The sequence below is a fragment of the Heterodontus francisci genome, chromosome 23 (genome assembly GCF_036365525.1).
Source record: "Heterodontus francisci isolate sHetFra1 chromosome 23, sHetFra1.hap1, whole genome shotgun sequence".
Lineage (NCBI taxonomy): Eukaryota > Metazoa > Chordata > Chondrichthyes > Heterodontiformes > Heterodontidae > Heterodontus > Heterodontus francisci.
The window spans coordinates 39,697,608-39,718,574 of NC_090393.1; the positions used below are offsets into that span (position 1 = coordinate 39,697,608).

General features: G+C 40.9%; 1 protein-coding gene across 10 annotated transcripts in view; it reads right to left on the reverse strand.

Annotated features, from left to right (window-relative positions):
- Positions 1–20,967, reverse strand: part of rbm19 (RNA binding motif protein 19) — a 308,924-nt gene that overhangs the window by 272,417 nt on the left and 15,540 nt on the right. For all 10 annotated transcript variants that reach the window (XR_010977276.1, XR_010977275.1, XR_010977274.1 and 7 more), the window contains exons 4-13: positions 20,868–20,903; positions 20,567–20,759; positions 19,807–20,063; positions 19,213–19,284; positions 18,704–18,782; positions 15,299–15,370; positions 14,949–15,149; positions 11,072–11,202; positions 4,071–4,189; positions 2,241–2,337 (exon numbers count right to left, since the gene is read on the reverse strand). Coding sequence is in view for 5 of the 10 variants with exons in the window: in XM_068055148.1 (XP_067911249.1) it covers positions 2,241–2,337; positions 4,071–4,189; positions 11,072–11,202; positions 14,949–15,149; positions 15,299–15,370; positions 18,704–18,782; positions 19,213–19,284; positions 19,807–20,063; positions 20,567–20,759; positions 20,868–20,903 (1,257 nt within the window). In the remaining 5 variants the exon portion in view is untranslated. The remainder of the gene's footprint in view (positions 1–2,240; positions 2,338–4,070; positions 4,190–11,071; positions 11,203–14,948; positions 15,150–15,298; positions 15,371–18,703; positions 18,783–19,212; positions 19,285–19,806; positions 20,064–20,566; positions 20,760–20,867; positions 20,904–20,967) is intronic.

The window sequence follows — 20,967 nt, forward strand, 5'->3', positions numbered from 1 at the left end:
CCATGCAAAAAGCAATAGAAGTGTTGAAATTCCTCTTACAAAAAGCATGCGCTAACAAAATTCATAATTTTAAATCTGAGATTTACAGATTTTTGTGAACCAAAGGTATTAAAGGATATGGCATCAAAGCAAACAGATGGAGTTAGGATACAAATCAGCTGTGACCTCACTGAATGGTAGAACAGGCTCAAAGGGCTGTTTCACTGTTCATCGTACAAATAGCTTAACCCCAAAGCAATAACTTAGACAGGTGCATTTTGTAGGAATCGCTCATAGAGTCATAATGGAAGGAAATGGTCACTCAGTCCATCTGAGACCATGCCAGCAATCCATTCCCATCTCTATTCCCATAGCCCTGCAAGTTTATTTCCCTCAGGTTCCCATCCATTTTCTTTTCGATATCAATCATCTCCATTTCCACCAACCTCATAGGCAGCGAGCGAGTTCCAGGACATTAAAACGCGTTGCGTAAAAAAATTCTTCCTCACATTACCCCTGCATCTCTTCCCCAAAACCTTAAATTTATGTCCCCTACCCCTTGTATAATCAGCTAACAGGGACAGCTTATCTTTGTCTACCTTATCTAAACCTGTCAGAAACTTATCTCCTTTGCTCCAGGGAGAACAACCCCAGCTTTTCCAACCTAATTTTGTAGCTAAGATCCCTTATCCCTGGAACAATTCTGGTAAATCATCTCTGCCCCCTTAAGGGCCTTCCCATCCTTCCTATAATGCTACCAATAAAAACAGGTCATGAAGAGAACCACATGCTACACCCAACATCAGCCCTGTAAGGAGTACAAAGATCATTAATTGTGAAAAAGTGATCTCCATTAGTCCTTATTTAGTAAATGGGTTTTGAATCCAGAGCTTTGTGTATCCCATTTTTAGTGCTTCAGTACATTTTTGTTTCACCAAATTGCACTGGTTGGAACAAATCTTGCATATGGTTTGCGATGTTAGTAAAAAAACTAAACTGATCAAATGGAAAACCTTACGTTTGTCCTTTTGGATTTCAAAGCTCATGATATTTTGGAATACCGACAATACAACTAAACAAAGTGAGCCAAGCAGAACTTTGTCAAAACCATTAGCTTTTGTTCAATAAAGGTTTTTATGACACAGTTATAAAAGAACAATAGCACTGGTATGAAGCACAAATGCAGAGTCAGGATCCAGGCAATTCACCAAAGAATCAGTTCAGGCTTCGACTCTGATTTAAACAGTATCTGGACATCACATAAACTTGTACGTCTGTGCCCTTGGACAACACAATTTGATTTTAACTTGAGATACCATAACAATTTCAGAAGATCACTGAACTGTTTTGCAAAATAAGTAGCGAGTTCAAATCCCCTTCTTGACAAACATTCAATTACTCTCCCTGGAACTACCATTTCACATGCTATAAATGGAGCAGCAGTCTGGCACTCCATTTGGGCTGGGGGTGGGGCAGGGGGAGAGGATAGGACCAGTCCTGCACTCTTACTACTGAATCAAAGATGAATTGCAGTGCATAAGGGGAGGTTAACAGGAAAACAGATTAGAGGGAAGAACCAAACTGCCTTTTCATTCAAGTTTTTAAACAAAACAAATAGAAAATGGAAATTATCTGGTTCAATTGCTATGCTCAGATAAATTTATTTTTATTTTTTTTATTTAGAGATACAGCACTGAAACAGGCCCTTCGGCCCACCAAGTCTGTGCCGACCAACAACCACCCATTTATACTAACCCTACAGTAATCCCTTATTCCCTATCACCTACCTACACTAGGGGCAATTTACAATGGCCAATTTACCTATCACCTGCAAGTCTTTGGCTGTGGGAGGAAACCGGAGCACCCGGGGAAAACCCACGCAGACACAGGGAGAACTTGCAAACTCCACACAGGCAGTACCCAGAATCGAACCCGGATCCCTGGAGCTGTGAGGCTGCGGTGTTAACCACTGCGCCACTGTGCCGCCCTTGGCGACTTTGAAACATCAGAAGGCCCAACACAGTTGCCTGCTCTTGCACGCTACCAAGCAGATCCTGCGTATCTTATTCAACTAGGGAGTAATGCACTGTGCTGTAAAAAGAGCAAGTGCTTTTGTATTGTATTCCAATTTGCAATACTTTTGCTGGGTGGTGAGGCCATGTTTTTAATTTTCACCTCAGGCAAGGCATTCATTGGTTTAATATAAAGCACATAGTATAAAGCTATGCAAAATTACTTGTGTCATTCAAATAAAAACTTACGTCATCTAGCACTTGGCTTTTTGTGGCATTATATTTTGCTGCTATTGCATCGGCAACAGCATTAGTTCCCATAAATAAGGTGTTCCAGTTGTGCGAGCTGAAAAGTACAACGGAACAGATATTCATACTTCATATAGAAACTGATACAATTCACCAATTTAAAAATCCCATTTTTCTCCAAAAAATGAATGCCACTTGAAATAAGCAATGTAAACAGAATGCAAAACTAGTACTAAAAAATTAAAATCACATAATTCAAAGTTGTTTGATTCAAATTAAGAGTAAACAGAATAACTAAAATAAAGTTCGAATTTCTTATTGCCCTACAAGTCAAAGCATCACAGACAGTGAAGTTTATATAGATGCCACTCAATTAAAATTCACCTTCCTTCAACCTTACGCAATAAGGTGGTTCCAGAAATCAAAAGTAATAGAGACGGAAAAGCCTAGAATTATTCTATTAGCAGAGTACTTTTGTAAATGAAAATTCTAAATAGACTGGCCTTTATTTTGAAAGATACGAACAGAAATCAATGATGGCCAATACTAAAAATGCAGAAACCTCCTTCAAATGACCATTTGGGGTAAAGAACAGTTATGCCCCGGAATTGTAGTGTTGGCAAATAATCGCAACTCAATTGGATAAATGCGAATTCTTGGCATGAACTTGTGAGCGAGCTGGATCCTCCACCCATCCTTGCAAGGTATACAATGTTTTTTTTGGGGTGGGGTGGTGGTGAAATTGAGAGTGGGGCAGAGCAGAGCTTACTTGAGACAGAGGTACCCGTTCCACAACACTGAGTCAAGATCCGGTGCGTAACAGGTGCAAATATGCTGGAGGGGTTAGTAACCAGAATTCTCTTCTGGGGCGATTTGTTGGCATTATTCCTGCTCAGTGGGCAGTGATTACTCATCTTGCAGTATGGTGTGGGTGCCTCTATTTCAGCTCAGTGTGAGCCTAAGATGTTTGTTCAGACAATGGTGAGCAGGGAATTTCATACTTTTCTCCTCAGTGTGACTGGGATTGCTCTCAGTTGGGGTGGGAAGAAGACAGGGTTGGGTCGGTTGGATGGATTTCCTATTTTCTATTTGAGGCCAAAGTTCATTTTTTTTTAAAACCTCATTCATACAAGCTTCTCCTGCATTGTTTTTGATGATTAGCTACTTCTGAGAATGTTTGGACATTATATCTTTGCTTTTGGGGATATAGGATCCCAAACCTTCAGCTTCAGTGGCTGGTGGGGTCATCTGTTAACTCTGATCGGTGAGGGAGCAGCACATTTTTACTCAATGGGGGATTGTTGGGGGGGGGGGGGGGTGTGGGTGAAGTTGACCAATATATCTCTACAGGGTTGGAGGAATGGTGGCCAACAACCGCTCAATTGGGTGGGGATGACTTTGGCTAACCTGTCTGCTCAACCTCCAAAACGGACCAATTTTACACTACTTAGGGGTTGAGTCTAGGCCTGTCACGTAACATTTTGGCGCCGGCCCACAGCAATCCATTCGCGCAGCATTATGTTTACGAAACCACTTAGTCAGGTACCTTACATTTGGAACCTTGAGACCACTTTTTTTTTAATGTATCACATTTACATATTAAGACCTATGCATTTCAATGTAAACTAGAATAATTTTAAGTTTTGAAATAAAAGTTACAAAATTGATTGCTCAACTGGAAACTGAAAGCAATGAGGAAAGATCTCTATATTTAGTGAAGTATTTCCAATGCAATTATAGGATGCAAAAGTTTTAGAATCAAAGACACAAGCCATTAATTGTGTAACTACCACCATGTGAATCTGCAATTTCAATGCACTGATAGCCAACCTGTTACTGCTGGCTTTGTCTTTAGCTGCTTTGTTTCTCTTGTACGTAGAAGAACCTAATGCATCACCTTCAGCCTGCTCCTTTTTTACTGTAGATGGTAAAATGTGTATCATTCGGCCCTGAATAGACAGAAAATTGTGTTACTTAACGAGGATTTCTTTATCGGTTTCAGATTTCTGTTACTTGCACGATCACATGCTGCATAAATGATAATTTATTTTGGAAATAAAATTTCATCTTTAGCCATCAAGAAGAAACTGTGCATTTTTTAACTAGTAAAAAGGCTTTAAAATGCGGAACACAGTGAAACGATCAAAAATCCGTGAACAACTTTAAAAAGATCTGTAATTAAAGTCTAAATAAAACATATCAAAATAAGCGTTACGCTTCAGAAAATTCTACAAGAGAAAGCATTTTGTTTGAATTTGACTAAAGTCATGAATTACTGGGCCAACATCGTACTTTTAAAAAAATTACAATTCTGCTCTTAACAATTTAAGGCATGCAAATAAATTTTGTACAACCCCCAATCCTTGTATATTAATATGAATATATGCAACAATCAGATTCTTTTTCCATCAAAATATTAAGTATTGTTTTAAATGTTCAATATTCTGCTCACTGAAATGAGGAGGAATAGCGGAAAAGATTTAATGACGTTAAATACTGCTAAAACAGACATTTTGTCGAAGCTTTTCATCTTGCACTCATCACAACAATTCGCTAGAATACCAATGTAAGGGAAAGCAACAAATTTATACTGTATGAGGAGTGCACTGATTGGTAGAGGCGTTGCCATGGAAAATGCACCAGTTTTTGGCGACTGACAGTTAACTGCCAAACTTTGTTTGAAATTTAAACCAGGCAGCTTGACGCTGATTGGTCAAGTCATTGTCCTGAGGAATGGGGTCACTTATTTTGTTTAGCAGAAACAGGCGCAAAGTGTGTACATGTTCTTTCTATCTGCAAAGAATAGGGCCCTGTGCATTAATATATGCAGCTTCCAGTACGCGCAAATACGAGCCCGACAATCTTAAATTGGTTGTCGGTGTAATTCTTAGCACACTGAGGATTATTTAGCAAATGCTGTCTTTTGGGTAGGGAGAGGAAACAGGAATACAGATGGGAACTGTTAATGATCCATCAAGCCTAGTTCACAATGGAAACGTGGAGATGGACACTGGTTCTGGAATTATTGAGCATTCAACTCCAGCCAATATCATGTCATAGAGTCATAGAGAGATACAGCACTGAAAAAGGCCCTTTGGCCCACTGAGTCTGTGCCAACCATCAACCACCCATTTATACTAATCCTACACTAATCCCATATTTCCTACCACATTCCCACCTTCTCTCAATTCTCCTACCACCTACCTACACTAGGGGCAATTTACAATGGCCAACTGATCTATCAACCTGAATGCAAAAGCATCAGGAAGCTTGACAAAGCTTTCTCTTGGAGGCTGCACTTTTAATTGGTTAAAATTCAGCTGTACCGTATACAAAGGACCTAAAACACTCTGGGATTTGTCATGCAGGGATAAAATGTGCAATCCAAATCAGGTGAGCACAAATGCTCCTTTTATGGATTTCTCAATAGCTCGTTTCAATATTTTTAAATACACTGATGCATTTCCTCAAGGTTTGACACATGGTTTTTTGTTCAATCAGCAATCATAATTTTTAGATGACAAAAATTCTTAGATACCAAGTTTAGAAAATTTTGGTAAAGTACAATTATGGACGCCCCCCACCCCCCCACGCCAAGTAAACCTTTGCCTACAATTTCAAACATGGAGAATGGAGGTGGATAGCAAAGGGTGATAAAATGCGAAGATAGAGAGCACGTCAGAGGTAATGAAATATTATGAACAGAAATGAAATCTGGAAATAATCTTATAATCGGACTTATCTTCAAGTTTCAACAAAGTGTCTGCATTAGTCTGTCTTTAGTCTTTTCAGAAGCTGATAGACCTGCTTTCTATTTCTGGAACTTTCAGTTTTTATTTAAAATGTCCAATATTTGGATTTTTTCCATCAATTTGTAATTTTAAGAAAGATATTTCAGCAGCAATTTTCAAATAATCATTACAGATTAGTTAGTGACTGCCACCCTCTGGTGAGTTTGATGACTTACATATTTAAAAGCATGCCTTTGAAATGCTAGAGCTTCATTTTGAACGGTTTTCATCCATTGTTATACCTTTAAGACTGTTGTACTTTTCCCCCCTAGTTCAAGGCCAAAACCAGAAAGGAGATGCAAAAATGTGTGGGATAGACCAATCAAAACTTACACCAACTACCATTTGTGCATCTTTGTGCACAGAAAGTCACTTAAAAATGCATTCAATTTAATGAAAAAGAACTGTCATACGTCTTTCAAAAAACTGAATATACACAAACTAAAATCTAATGCTTCACTGAAGTATGAAATCTCAACACCCCCTCCCCCAATAACTGATGTTACTCACTTTTAAATGTACAGCACCTTTTATTCAAAATCTTATAAACAGATAGAAGTCCCTCATTTCTACATCCATTCCCAATACACAGTTCAGGTGCCATACTTTTGCAGGCATTTTTATACTTGTGTGGTCTGTAAAAGTGGGCCTCAAGGTGGTCAAATAACAGAAATCCAGCCCTTTGCACAGGTAAATTAAATGTAAAATGAATTCAACAAAATCAGGGTCAATGTGATCTCCTGGACTAATTTTTAATCCCTGAAAGGATTCGGAGGAAGTTTCCAGATTTCCCTAACAGGCCTCAGTTTTTCCTTTTTTTTTTAAAACCTCTCCCAGAGCATCACAACTACATAGGACATGTCTTTTCCTGTCTGTAATTTCCATGTTTATAAAACCAAGGCAAACCACAACTGGAAATGAAAAGTGGTCATTTACAAGTCATCAACAGTGAATTTTCATTCATAGACTGCAACGAAAATTTGCATTCTTAAAGTACCTTTAATGCAATGCAACACCCTAACCCTCTTCAGAAGTAACAACTGACATCGAGCAGAGATGAGACAAATCAAAGGGAATATTTTACTATGTGAAGACAAAAGATCCTGTGCTGAATATTACCAGCCCCTCAATGCCGCGGGTCGCAGCGGGAGGTTCTGTAAAATTCTGCAGGAAGAGGCCCGCCTCGACCCCCATCGAGAAGGGCCTGCCACATATTACCGGCAGCAGGGGGACCTTGGTGCGGCCCCGCCCCCCGCAGCTCGGCGTCGGCATCCCAATTACAATATGTAAAATGCTACTTAACTCTCCTGATTTATGCATCCCGCCGCCTCTTGCTCCACATTTGAACGGGCAGCCATCATGTGCCGTCTCATTCACCAACATAAAAGCCAAAAGGACATCAGAAGCAGGAGTACTGAATGGTGAAGGCAAGTCCAGATATACAGGGGTCTCAGCTCTGCATACTTGAAGGGAGGAGGGAGGGGTGGATTACAGGGGTCTGAACTCTGCATACTGGAAAGGAGGTGGGAGGGGATCTGGGATTACTGAAGGCATGAAGGGAGGTACTGTAAACCCTCCCTCTGTAAACAGTGTATGCTCTGTTTGTTTGCATGTGTGAAGGAGCAATGGCACTCCAGTCACCCTGTGTGTGGGGAGGGAGCCAGAAAGGGTAGGAGCGTTAAGGTTATATGGATGGTGGGGGCAATCGATGTAGCTGGTAGGATCTTTGTGGCCATGCTGTACCACCAAGTGATAGCCAAGATGGGCAATGCCATGCCACGTCACACAGTTGATCCATGAAAGCACCTGATGTACCAGTTAACACCAATTGCCCTGTTAGGAACCTTTGAATAAATGAAGGATACTTTATTTATCACATGGAAATGGGTATGGATCATCCTAGATTGTGTGATCTGCTTCTCCTGAGGATCCATATGCGCCGGAGGCAAAATCAACAGGCAGGTGTGATCCATCTATAGGCCCCTGGTCGTAAGCAGCAGCCCCCAAGGGGAACTCGCCATTACAGGTTGTCGCGCATCTGCAGGCCGCACGACATGCCATCAGATGTCAGAGCACCAGTGTCAGAAGCGAATGCACATGTAGAGAGGGTGGTGACACGTCTCTGTGCCCTACTCAACAATGACCTGCAGCCCATGGGATTCGGTGGACATCCTCTGCCTGCAGTCCTCATAGTAGCAGCGTCTCTGAAGCTTGACGCCGATGTAGCATTTCAAGGGCCCACCAGAGACCTTTGCGGGGTCACAGTCAGCAGTGCACCGCTGCATCAAGGAGGTCACCAATGCCCTGCACTGCTTCAGGTCAGACTCTCACAGCCAGGCCCAGAGGGCCATCGGTTTTGGCGCTATTGCCGGATAACCAAAGATTGTTAAGGTTCGTTGACTGCACCCATGTGCCAGCAGGCCTCCCACCAGTCTTATCACCTGCAGACGTTACCATTAAAGGAATCCTCTCAATCTAGGTGCAGGTATGCGATCACCCGAGATACTTCATGCAAATCTGTGCCCGCTTCTCAGACAGTTGCCATGACACCTGGGTCCCGCGCTAGTCCCAGCTGCCACTGCTGTTCACTGATGAAGGGGTGGCTTATTGGAGACCATGGCTATCCCTTGCAGATATGGCTCCTGACACTAGTGTGAGACCCCACCACTATAGGTCCCTGTATCTCAGAGGAGAGATACAATGCCAGCCACTGAGCTACAAGAGCCACCATTGAGCAGGCGATCAGCATGCTGAAAACACGCTTCCAATGCCTGGATAGATAGGGTGATGTCCTATACTACAGGCTGAAAAGGCCAGCTCCTTTCTTTGCACTAGTACGCACCCAATAGGGGCAGGCCTGGTAAGATAAGGAGAGACGTCAACAGGATTCCTCGTCTGACTATGAGGATGCTGAGCATCTACAACAGGAAAGGGGCATGGGAGGGCAGATTGCACCCAGGCTCTGCATGCTGGGCTAGTAGTGAGTTAGGGATGTACGGCAGTGGCTTATCAAAGGCTCTTTGCTCCATAGGAACCAACATAAGCTCTGCAAGCCACACGTCACCCTCGCTCACCTGCTGTATACCAGTCCACATCTGCAGCATCTCTGTGTAAACCATTACAGGCAGCAGCTGACTGAGCCAATGTCCATGTCGCTGCATCCGTGGAGACGCTCATGGGTAATGGTGGCATGGCAATGATGTTATTGCATATGTTGGCTCTCCTGAAGGGCCAATGGTGCAAAGGGATGTGACATTGATGTCACATGCTGGCACATATCATTCACACAGAGAAAAGGACACACATGTTGAAGAACATTTAGTGAAAGAGGTATTTACATTGCTGTGACACTCATGAATTGTCATGTGTCAATGTGTTCGCTCTAAACACTTGAGAGTGCTCCTTCTTGGTGCAACCTCTGCGCTAGCAGCCTGACTCGAGGAAGGCTGCTGATCTGATTGCCCTTTGTCTGTGAATGACTTTGGCGGTTGTCCTCTGCGTGCACGAGGCCTGGGGGGGGCCCAGTGGCTGGGGGAATGATCGTACATCCTCTTCCGACAATGGACCCTTTGACACCGGATGGCCCCATAGCTACTCACCTCCCCTACCACCTCCAGCCAGGTTAGCTTGGTCAAGCGGGAGGGCCTCTTTTTACCATCGCTGGAGACCTCCCACCTTACCCACACAGCCTGGAGGAGTGTGAGCAGGGAGGCACTGCTGAACTGTGGAGCCACCCTTGAGCACCCCTCTGCCATCCTTGGTTTCTGGTATGGTCCTTTAAATGTAAAGGTGACTCCACAGTGTAACTGCTCTAACTTCTGGCTGCAAGGTTTTTCTTGCACACATTTGAAAACCAATGCAGGACTAGTGAGGAAATCTATGATGTTGCCATGGTTTTTCATCTATTACACATTGACACATGCTCATATACACTTTGCTTCTGCAGCAGCTGATCATAATTATTGATGTGATATTTCTAGTTGGCAATGCAGATAGACTATGAACACATTTCCCTGGTTCTTTACAAAGATCGTTTAATCGCAGTTACATGTATTTTCAGTTAGCGGAGAAATGAATACAGATTCCAAATGCATATTAGTCTGCAGCCTTTCAGTCAGATGATTAGAAGCCCATAGTATGTAGATATTCTTCAATTATAGTTTTACTTCTGTTAAGTGTTTCCCTTTTATGGTACATTTAAGTCTCACATCCTGGTAAGTGCAAAATTAAGATTATTCACCCTGGTGCAGCACACCTACAAGAAGGAATCTTACACTTGAGTGGAAGAAGAGATTCACAACTTCACAAGACACTGGGACACGGCAGGGTAACTATGTGGCAGCAAATCAGAAAGTGTTGGGGAAGTCAGCAGGTCTGGCAGCATCTGTGGAGAGAGAAGCAGAGTTAACTTTCAGGTCTGTGAACTTGGTCACAGACCTATAAGTCAACCCTGCTTCTCTCTCTCCACAGATGCTGCCTGACCTGCTGAGTTTCTCCAGCACTTTCTGCTTTGCTGCTAGATTGACAGCAGCCCCACTCTTCAATAGTGAGCTAAGTATTTCTTTGGCAGCTGTCAGGAAGCAGGTGCTGGGACACTTAAAGTAGGGCCCCAGCACCTGCTACATATCTCACAAAAGGTCCCTCACTGCGCCGGATGTCCTGCCTCTCCCAATGTAATATGCAGTAGGTGGGGTGCGGGTGGATGGAACGGCGCGTTGCAGTGATGCGAATGAGCCCCTGCGCGCAATATCACGGGGCTCTGCAGCAGGCGCTGAGTGCAGCCACGCCGCCAAGTTCAAAGAGCACCACTGCGAAGTGCAGCGTGCAAATAAAATTCAGCCCTCTCTCTCACATCCTGGAATCCTATTCAACTCTTCATATCTTACAGAACTGTAGAATTACATCATCACAGAACTGGTGAAAGGATAATATACTTCATTTTGTTGCACGGCTGGGTTATAAAGCATTTTATTGATTTATAAATCTAACTCTTAACTGTACGTGAATCACAAATTTTAAGTAGAATTACTACAACCTTACCTGAAACACTTCACCATCTAATTCAGCAAAGGCCTTTACAGCATGTTCAGCCATCATATAAGTGATGAAGGCAAATCCCTTTGGTTTCTTGGTCAGACTGTCTATAGGAAAGTGAATCTCCGATAATGGTCCTGTTAGTGTTGAACAGAAATGCATTACTCTAAATTATTTTTTTAAATGACTTTTTAATGCATTTAATTCTCTGATTTTTATATGTCAAATCAAACATTTCAAAAAGGTGAATTTGCATGTGAAGTGCATCAGGCAATAGCTATAACTCAGTTATAGAATCAACTATGGCACAGAAGGAGGCCATTCAGCCCATCAAGTCCATGTTGGCTCTCCACGGAGCTATACAGTCAGTCCCACTCCCTGGCTCGATCTCCATAGCCCTGCAAATCTATTTCCCTGAGGTGGCCGTCCAAGTTCCCCTTGAAGTCACTGATCATCTCCGCTTCCACCAGCCTCGTGGGCAGCGAATTCCAGGCCATTACCACCTGCTGCGTAAACTAAAAGTGCTTCCTCATATTCCCCCACATCTTTTGCCCAAAACATTCAATCGGTGTCCCCCTAGCCCTTATACCATTTCTTAATGGTAACAGTTTTTCCTTGTCTGACTTACCTAAGCCGGTCATAATCTTGTACACTTCTATTAAATCTCCCCTCGATCTCCTTTGTTCGAAGGAGAACAAACCCAGCTTTTCCAACCTAACTTTGTAACTAAAATCCTCCATCCCTGGAACCATTCTTGTAAATCTCCTCTGCACCTTCTCAAGGACCCGCACATCTTTCCTGAAGTGTGATGACTGACAGCATAGCTCTATGAAGAGTCGGCAAGGGCACGATAGACCAAATGGCGGCCTCCTGTGTCGTAAATGACTCTATGGCTCTATCTTTTCTGAACGCTTTATATCCTTTTATATTAAGCAGCCAGTTTCACCATTTTTAAGCCACATTTCTGTTACTGCCACTACATCATTTTCCCATACTGCTATTTATGCTTGTAGCACACCAACCTTATTCACCACACTTTGTGCATTTACACACATGCATTGTAATCCTGTCCTTGCATTCCACTCCCATCTAATACAGAATTACTCCCTTCTCTAGTACTCTCTAACACTCTCACCCACCCCAATATTTTGCTATTTCCTACTCTACTGCTATCTGCCTCTTCGAATTCTCTGTGTTCCTCTCTTGTATTATCTCCTGATTCCCACACCCCTGCCAAGTTAGTTTAAACCAACGCCAATAGTACTAGCAAATCACCCCGCAAGCAAATTTGTCCCAGCTGGGTTAAGGTGCAACCTGTCTGGCCTGTACAGGTCCCATCTTCTCCAGAACTGGTGCCAGTGTCCCAGGAATCTAAAGTCCTCCCTCATGCATAATCTTTCCAGCCACACATTCATCTGCACTATCCTATTTCTATACTCACTTGCATGTGGTACTGGGAGTAATCCGTAGATTATTACTTTTGAGGTCCTGCTTGCTAATTTCTTAACTAACTCACTGAAGTCTTTCTGCAGAACCACATCTCTCTTCCTACTCATGGTCATTGATACCAACGTGAACCAGAACTGCTGGCCCTTCACCTCTCCCCTCAAGGTGCTCTGCAGCCAGTGACATCCTTGATCCTGGCACCAGGAAAGCAACACACCATCCCAGATTCACATCTGCAGCCACAGAAATGCCTGTCTGTTCCACTGACTATTGAATCTCCTATCACTATCACTCTTCCAGTCTTCCTTGTACCCCACTATACAGCTGAGCAACCCGGAGTACCATGGCCTTGGCTGCACTCCCCAGATGAACCATCACTTTCCTCAGTATTCAGAACTGAATATCAGTTGGACAATGAGATGCACTCAGGGGACTCCTGCACTACCTGCCTGTTCTTGTTTGACTGCCTGGCAGTCATGCATTCCCTTTCTTCCTGCATACTCTTAAGCTGTGGGGTGACCACATCTATGAGCGAGCTATCCACGAAGCTCTCAAACTCACAGATGCACCACAGTGATGCCAGCTGCTGCTCAAGTTCTGAAACCCAGTGCTCAAGCTGCTGCAACTGCTGACGTTTCTGCATTTATAAAAAATCTAAGTTCCCATAACCATTCCCATCAGCATAGAAGTCAATTATGAAGGTTCCACTTACAACATATTAAGTGCGCTGGTTATTTCAGGCAATTCAATAGGCTTTTCGCACCTTGTTAAAAGTGCTATTATCATAATCCTCTCTACTTTAAACCTCCGCTGACTTCAGATAAATTGAAGCATTTATTAAATGCCTTCTCACATTGTAAGGGGAGGCTGGCGTATGGGGATCATGGGATATTTGACGTAACTTAGGTTCCTGTAACTTAAGGAAGCTTGCCTGCTAGATACCTGAATTATATGAATACCCAATCAGAATGTAATGAGCTCAGGAGGGGGAGCACCCGAATTATATGAATACCCAAGAATCCTATGAATATGGTAATCAAGAGGTTGACAAGGTTAATAATATAACCAAGGCAGGATGAGATCAGGGAAGGCAATAGATGGGAGCTGATGTAATTAGCAAAACAGTTCATCAAGTAAATCTCATGTTAAACTGTATAAAATGACTATTGGAACAATGTACTAGCACAACCGCTACAATCATTCGTGAGAGTAGGACTTCTCCTTGCATGCTCGTAAATAAAGATCGCTTGTTTATACAAGACATCCGACTCTCGGGGCATTTTTGGGTACCAGGGCAAGCCCTCACCTTTACGCACACATACTGCTAACTATTCACCTGGTACATAGAAGCCGAGTGCCTCTGTACTGCAATGTAATCAAACTTTGCCACTGCTTGTATCAGGAGCATGGTGAAATTGTGGCTGAGTTACAGAATTACATACTTTCCCTCAATGTAAGGTTTGAGTTTTATTGTTTGTCCTGACTCTCCTCCTTAGCATGTTGATGCCTCCTATGTGAACAAGGTAGAGCTGGAAAATTGTGCCATGATGCAATTTTGGACCAGGTACTAAAGCGCTAACAATACAGTCTTCATTCTACATTTCAGTTTTACAGTTCACTTGGTTAACATCAGTGGGCTCCCTGTGTTACTATTTCCAAGGAACGAATCAAGGTTATAAGTGACAACACAATTAAATTTGCTCTGACTTGTGGCTTTTTCTTTGAATCCAAACAAAATTAGGAACTGGTCTGCCGAAGTAGAATAACACAGGGTACTGAAAATAGAAACATTCCTGAAACACTCGAATAGCTGGTAAACAAAAAGAAGTCCGTTAGTAACAGTGACTTAGAACAGCTGAAGCTCATCAGGCAATGGTGACTATAAAGGTTCAGGTTTGATAGGCCTAATGCCCTTAGTAACAACACTGGACATACTTGGTTGGAATTACTTGATGTACAATTGCAGTCAACTACAGAATTAAGGTACATTATTACCTCACTTTAAAAGACCCATTGAGGTATTTAAATATAATGCAAGTAATTGACAGTAGATAAGGAACACGTGTTGTAAGAAGGGAATTGGCTTAAAGTTAATTCAAACTTTTTCCCCACAAATGGTAATGAGAACAGCAACAGAAAGTCACAGGCAATATCAACTGAGGTATGAGAGAGATTTTCACTTCGGAAATAAGGATTATCAGGAGAGACTGAAGGAAATTTAAATTAAAAAGTTCAAGTTGTCATAGGTAACACCACAGCAGAATGGGCTTTGAGGGCCAAATGATCTGCTCCTATTCCTAAAATCATTGACAATTCTGCTTGAAAGTACAATTACACACAATTTTTCAAAGCAGTTTTTTTTAAAAACAAAATTCACTTTTTGCAATAGATGTGTTTGATAATAACACTTCCAGAGGAAAGCATATTAGCTACTTACCATATTTAGAAAATACTTTCTCCAAGTCTTCTTCTGTACAGGTATACGGAAGATTTCGAACAAACAATCTTCCGGAGTCAGAGATATCCTCTTCCTCCTCACCTTCTTTCTTTTCCCTTTTTAGCCATTTTTGGTCATCTTTTCTACCTGGTTTAGTTCTTTGTGCATTTTTCTCCCTAAAAAGCTCAATATATCTTCCACCTTTAACCAAAGCAGGAAATATTTGAGGTCAAACTTTAAAAAAGTATTAACACTATTCCAGACATTACAACTTGAGCAGTTATCTTTCTACTGTACAAGGGCGGGTTACAGGTCAGGCGCTATGGTCTCGCAAAAGTCAAACCACTTACCCATGTAGTCTTTATTCCTTTTCAACGCCTTTTCAAGATCATCCTCTGACTGAAAATCTACAAATACATAACCTGGAAAAGAAGCAAGTCCAACAATCAGACAAAACTGAAGTTATGAATGGAAATAATATAGAATCACCTACCTTGTCTCTTAGAAGAATACAACTGTGTTGAATTCAACAACTTGAATTTACATAGCACTTTTAATGTAGTTAAACGTCTCAAGGTGCTTCACAGGAGTGTAATAAAATTTTTAAAAATAGACACTTAGACAAAGGAGGAGACATTGCAACAGGTGACCAAGAGCTTCATCAAAAAGGTAGGCTTTAATGAGTATCTTAAAAGGAGGAAAAGGTGGAAAGAAAGTTTACTTTTTCAGTAAATAGCTCATTTCCAGTCCAGTCCAATGGATTGGCACTGAATTGTCAACCAGATGCACTCTGTTGGAATAAATTTGAACCTGTTCCATTGATGCCTGCAGTCTTTGTGGTATCAACAATGAAAGATACAATATACCATAAGATAAAGGCAGATTTAGGGATATCGCAAAAAGGTGGAATGCAAATATCAAAGTCAAGGTTGTCAAACAATTAAATTATGTAAAAGAAAAAAAATTGATATAGATGTATAAAAAAAATGAAATTACACATTGCTCCAAGCTGTCTCTTGGATAAATGCATCACGCACAGTGCTGAGCAGCAAGAACAACTTTGATCAGGGAGCTGTACTTAATTACCAGTATGAAGCAGCTGGATCAGTAGTCTGACAATAAATTGACCCAGGATTTGGGTTGGGTGCCTGGGAGGGAAAAGAGAAGAGATGGACAGAAAAGGTTGTGAAAACAAATTGATTTGTGTAGTAAAATAATTATTTCACACTCAAGGGCAATAATTGCTGGCATTGCCAGCAATGTCCACGTCCAATGAACAAATAAAAAGAAAGGAATTAGTTAACGTCAAAACGTTGCTAACCTGTGTACTTGTGAGTACCGTGAGAATATGTTCAAATCAGGCCGTGCTACCTCCCATAAAAATCAGACAGCCAAGGACAACAATGCATATTTTGCAATGGTGCTTACATAAACAGCATCTTAGAATGCTTAACAAGGAGGAATTTTTAAAAATACATCAATCAGAAAAAAAAGAAATGTAGTAAGGAGAAGAAAGATCCCTCAATATAAAATGGGTTTTAAAAAGGTAGATAAAAGGTGGAGAACAGCAAAGGTACTTTATACTTTGGATAAAACTTTAGGGAGCATGGACATAGAAAAACCTTGCTTTAATGCTAAAGTAGAGGAAATAGGAAATAAAATGTAATCTGGAGACAGGTAAGCAGGGACATGTATCTGAGGAAGATTGTTAAATTCACGTGCGCTAATACGATCAAGGGATTATATTAGGACAAGGCTATGAAAATCAGTTAAATGGGACACATGGAGAGCCAATGGAGCTTGCCAAGAACAAGGATGATGAGTGTGCAAAATTGCGTGTTGAACCAGACACAGGTGACTGAATTCTGTGTCAGGTACAGAGGGAAACCAGTGAGAAAGGTTTCTCATAAGTCAAACCTTAAGGTGATGAAGCCATTGATTAAAAAGGTACCAAAAGTGGGTTAGAGAGAGATGTAACCAAGCAATGTTATAGAGATGGAAGACTGCAAACTTGACAACTGCCTTGACATGGAGTAAAAAGCTGAAATCAGGGTTAAGCAGGATGCCAAGATTGCGTACCATCTGATTTAGCCAGAGAGGGCAGCCAGAGATATTGACTCAGTTCAGCCAAAGGCACATAGGTATTGAAGAGAAGGGACGTCACTAATAAATGGCTTTTATTTTGAAGATTCCGAGATGAAGGAAATTATGACTCACCTAGAGTAGTCAGTTAACCTGTTGGAAAGTATTTTGACAGCCAGTAGTGGCAAAGGACAGAGTGGAGTGTTTTATCTGCATGTGTGGGGCGGCACAGTGGCGCAGTGGTTAGCACCGCAGCCTCACAGCTCCAGGGACCCGGGTTCGATTCCGGGTACTGCCTGTGTGGAGTTTGCAAGTTCTCCCTGTGTCTGCGTGGGTTTTCTCCGGGTGCTCCGGTTTCCTCCCACAAGCCAAAAGACTTGCTGGTTGATAGGTAAATTGGCCAGTATAAATTGTCACTAGTATAGGTAGGTGGTAGGGAAATATAGGGACAGGTGGGGATGTTTGGTAGGAATATGGGATTAGTGTAGGATTAGTATAAATGGGTGGTTGATGGTCGGCACAGACTCGGTGGGCCGAAGGGCCTGTTTCAGTGCTGTATCTCTAATCTAATCTAATCTATCACCTGATGCTAATGGAGTACATTTCAATAGACTGCACATAGAAGATGAATAGGATAGGTCCAAAGATGTAGCTCTAGAAATGCTGTGTGGACACAAGGAGAGAAACTATTGAGAAGATACGGTAACTGCATTGAGACAGATTTTAAGTGGACATGAATGGCAGTGCAATGGAGGTAGACTGTAGAGGAAAATGAAGTGGTCAACAATATCAAAAGCAGCAGAGAAACGGTCTACTCAACCTGCCTGATGCAAAATGACACTCTTGCAAGATTGCAGAATACGCTGCTTGCAATTTGAACGCGCGCACACACACACATATATATTTAAATGAACAGATCATTTATGATGACACAAAATTAGCAACTATAACAACAACAACTGAGGCTTGTGACTAGTTAAAGTTCTTTAATCTAAAAAGACGTGGTATTAAATGAAAGCAATTTTTTCTCCCAAACCCACATAAAATGGAATATAGTAAAAGAAAACAATTTTGAAATTCAATAAAATAAAAGCAAAATACTGTGGATGCTGGAAATCTGAAATAAAAATAGAAAGTGCTGGAAATACTCAGCAAGTCTGGCAGCATCTGTGGAGAAAGAGTTTTCAAGTCTGTGAACGTTAACTCTGTTTCTCTCTTCATAAATGCTGCCAGACGTGCTGAGTATTTCCAGCACTTTTTATTTTTATTCAAAATTCAGAATTATTTTGCTCAACAGTTGCAGAGCAGGATTCTTTTTACTGTTCTAATGCTATTCAGTGAAATTTTATTTAACGTAAAGGAAGTTATTTCTGTGGAATTGAACAGAAAATGGATATCAAACTCTACATAACATACATTCTACAATACATACTAAATCAACAAAATAATCTGCCATTTTCCCATTGTATAGTAAGCTAGTTTTGAAGTCCAAGATAATTGGTGGGTTCCATTTTATATGCAACACAAACACAAACATTTAAGGTTCCTAATGTTGCAAAAATGGAGCTCAATATGAAAGCATCATTCCTTCTTTGTCAGACTGATTTTAAAAAAGCAGCATCACTCCCCAAAGCAAAATACTTCATAAAGGAAAACGTGAATTAGTTTCAAACCTGTTGTGTTGCCATTAGCATTTTTGACAATTCGGATAGCCACAGGTTTCGTCGGAACAAAGAATTCTCTTACTTGTTTCTAGAGAGAGATTAGTGCATAATATGAAATGTACAGACAAACTCAATCCATGGACTGATACTCTGGATTCAACTTTAATGCTCATTTAATTCATAAGTTTCCAAATTCAAATTTTATCAAAATGAATGAAGGCTACATTTTCTCTCACTGACAGTTAATAAAAATTTTATCTGTGTATGGGCAGGAAATATTACAGGCTCATTCAGCAAAGCTTCTTTTAACCAGATTAAAACACTGTTTATGTAATTTGTGTCAGTTACTTATAATGAAATTTAAAAGAAATTTATCACTACCTACACAAAATGTAGGGAGAAACTACTCAAATTTACATACATTTGTCCTCTGCCTCTGTCCAACAATGCAGACACTTGCTCACATAAGGAACTAAACTTCAGTGCAACAGAAAAGACAAATCACGTATGATCAGCACCTCTTTCACATTGAAGGGAGCCCCTCGCAGCTTCAAAGTATGCAGCGTAGTAGGTTGTTGGTGGGTTTGTTTCTGAAAAGAAATATAAAGTACTAATCAGAGTAAAGAGTGCAAAATCTATTAATGTCCCATTTCATTTTTCATAAGGTATTTACACTTGTATGAAAGCAATAGCACATTTGACTGTATGCATAAGTTGGAATCAAATATATAATGCAAGGTTTAGTCTGTTTAAAGTTAGTCAAATAGTACAGAATTCCTTAAGTTTGATAAAATACCTAAAATTGAAGAAAATTTGTGAATGAGTTCTTTAAAATGCAGAGTGAAGATATCTCAATAAATCTGAATTCCCAGACTTCTCAAAAGTAAAATCTGTAGTGATTAGATGTTTACAATTATGCAAATACCTAGGTAAAGTTTTTAAATAAAGCAACATAGAGACACCCTCTAGGATGACAAACAAGCGGCATGATCAATTTTGGCAAAAGGACCTTGGAGACCTTGAGGACCTTGAACAAAGGGAGTTATATTAAAAATATTTTTTTGATAGAATTAAGAAATACTAACAAACTTCAAATGGAAAAAATTGCAAACCTCCAGTTCTTTTTTCTTCCTCCATGCTGGTGCCGATTTCTCTAGCTTTTTTCCCCCACTTTCATAATCGCTATCTGTATGCAACAGTATATTTCCCTCAATGGATGACTTTAGCTTATTTTCGCCATTAGCCTCAGATTCTTCATCATGACTTTCAGATTTCTCGCCTTCAGCCTGAACAACTTTTGATCTTAAGTAATCCATGTCAGATAGTTCTTTTTTCAATGCAACATTTTTGTGTGTTTGTTTTTGTTTGCCTGGAAGAGGAAAAACAGGTTTTTTAAAGCAAGTTTACATACTACAAGCAGACAATTGTTATCCAAATCCTAGACTAAAGATTCTTTCATTCAACAGGGGGAAAAAAAGCTCATCTTCCACTCACTGTCTTCCTTAAATGGGATGCCAATTTACTATGTGGGCAATCACAGATCAAGTTCTTGTACTCTAGGTACAAAGTGATCACAATCCTACTTCCACTCTTCTGTCCCTTTTCATCAGATAGAGTAAAAATTCAGAGCAACGTGACTTCGCTTGAGAGCTAATGAAACTGTCAAGAGGCAAGTAAATTGAAGATACACTGAGGAAAGGGGTGGTGGGGGTGGTGGTGAATCAGCTCCAAGACAGTCTGAAACCTGACCTCTGACAAGCACAGGATATAAACAGGAATACTAAATGTTGATTACATGAGTATCTGAAAAAAAAGCGATAAAACCACAAACTATAAGAATGGGACATGAACAATCAAATCTAATGTATTCACTTTTTGTTCCTTTGATATCTTCCTCCTGCTCCTCACTCAGTTCTTCAGAATCTTCTGAATCAAAGTTCAGATAATCAACCACCTTCCTAGCCTCTTCTTTTTTTGCAGGTAAAGTATCATTAGTCCAGGTCGGTGCACTGGAACGGCTCTGGTGTACAGCCACAAATTCATCAAACTCCTCATCTTCCTTCAGCTTTAGGAAAAGATGAAGCCAAGTCAGGTTTCCAGTACAAAAGTTGTATATAAATTAACAGGGATTGAGAATCAATGTATTCAAAGACAAATTAAAATTTCTACTCACGTGTTCCAGCTCTTCAATGACAAGTTTCTTTTTGTCCTATAATGGCAAATTTGGAAATTTTAAGTGTGTTTTTCCTTATTGCACTTTTCAACTGATTACT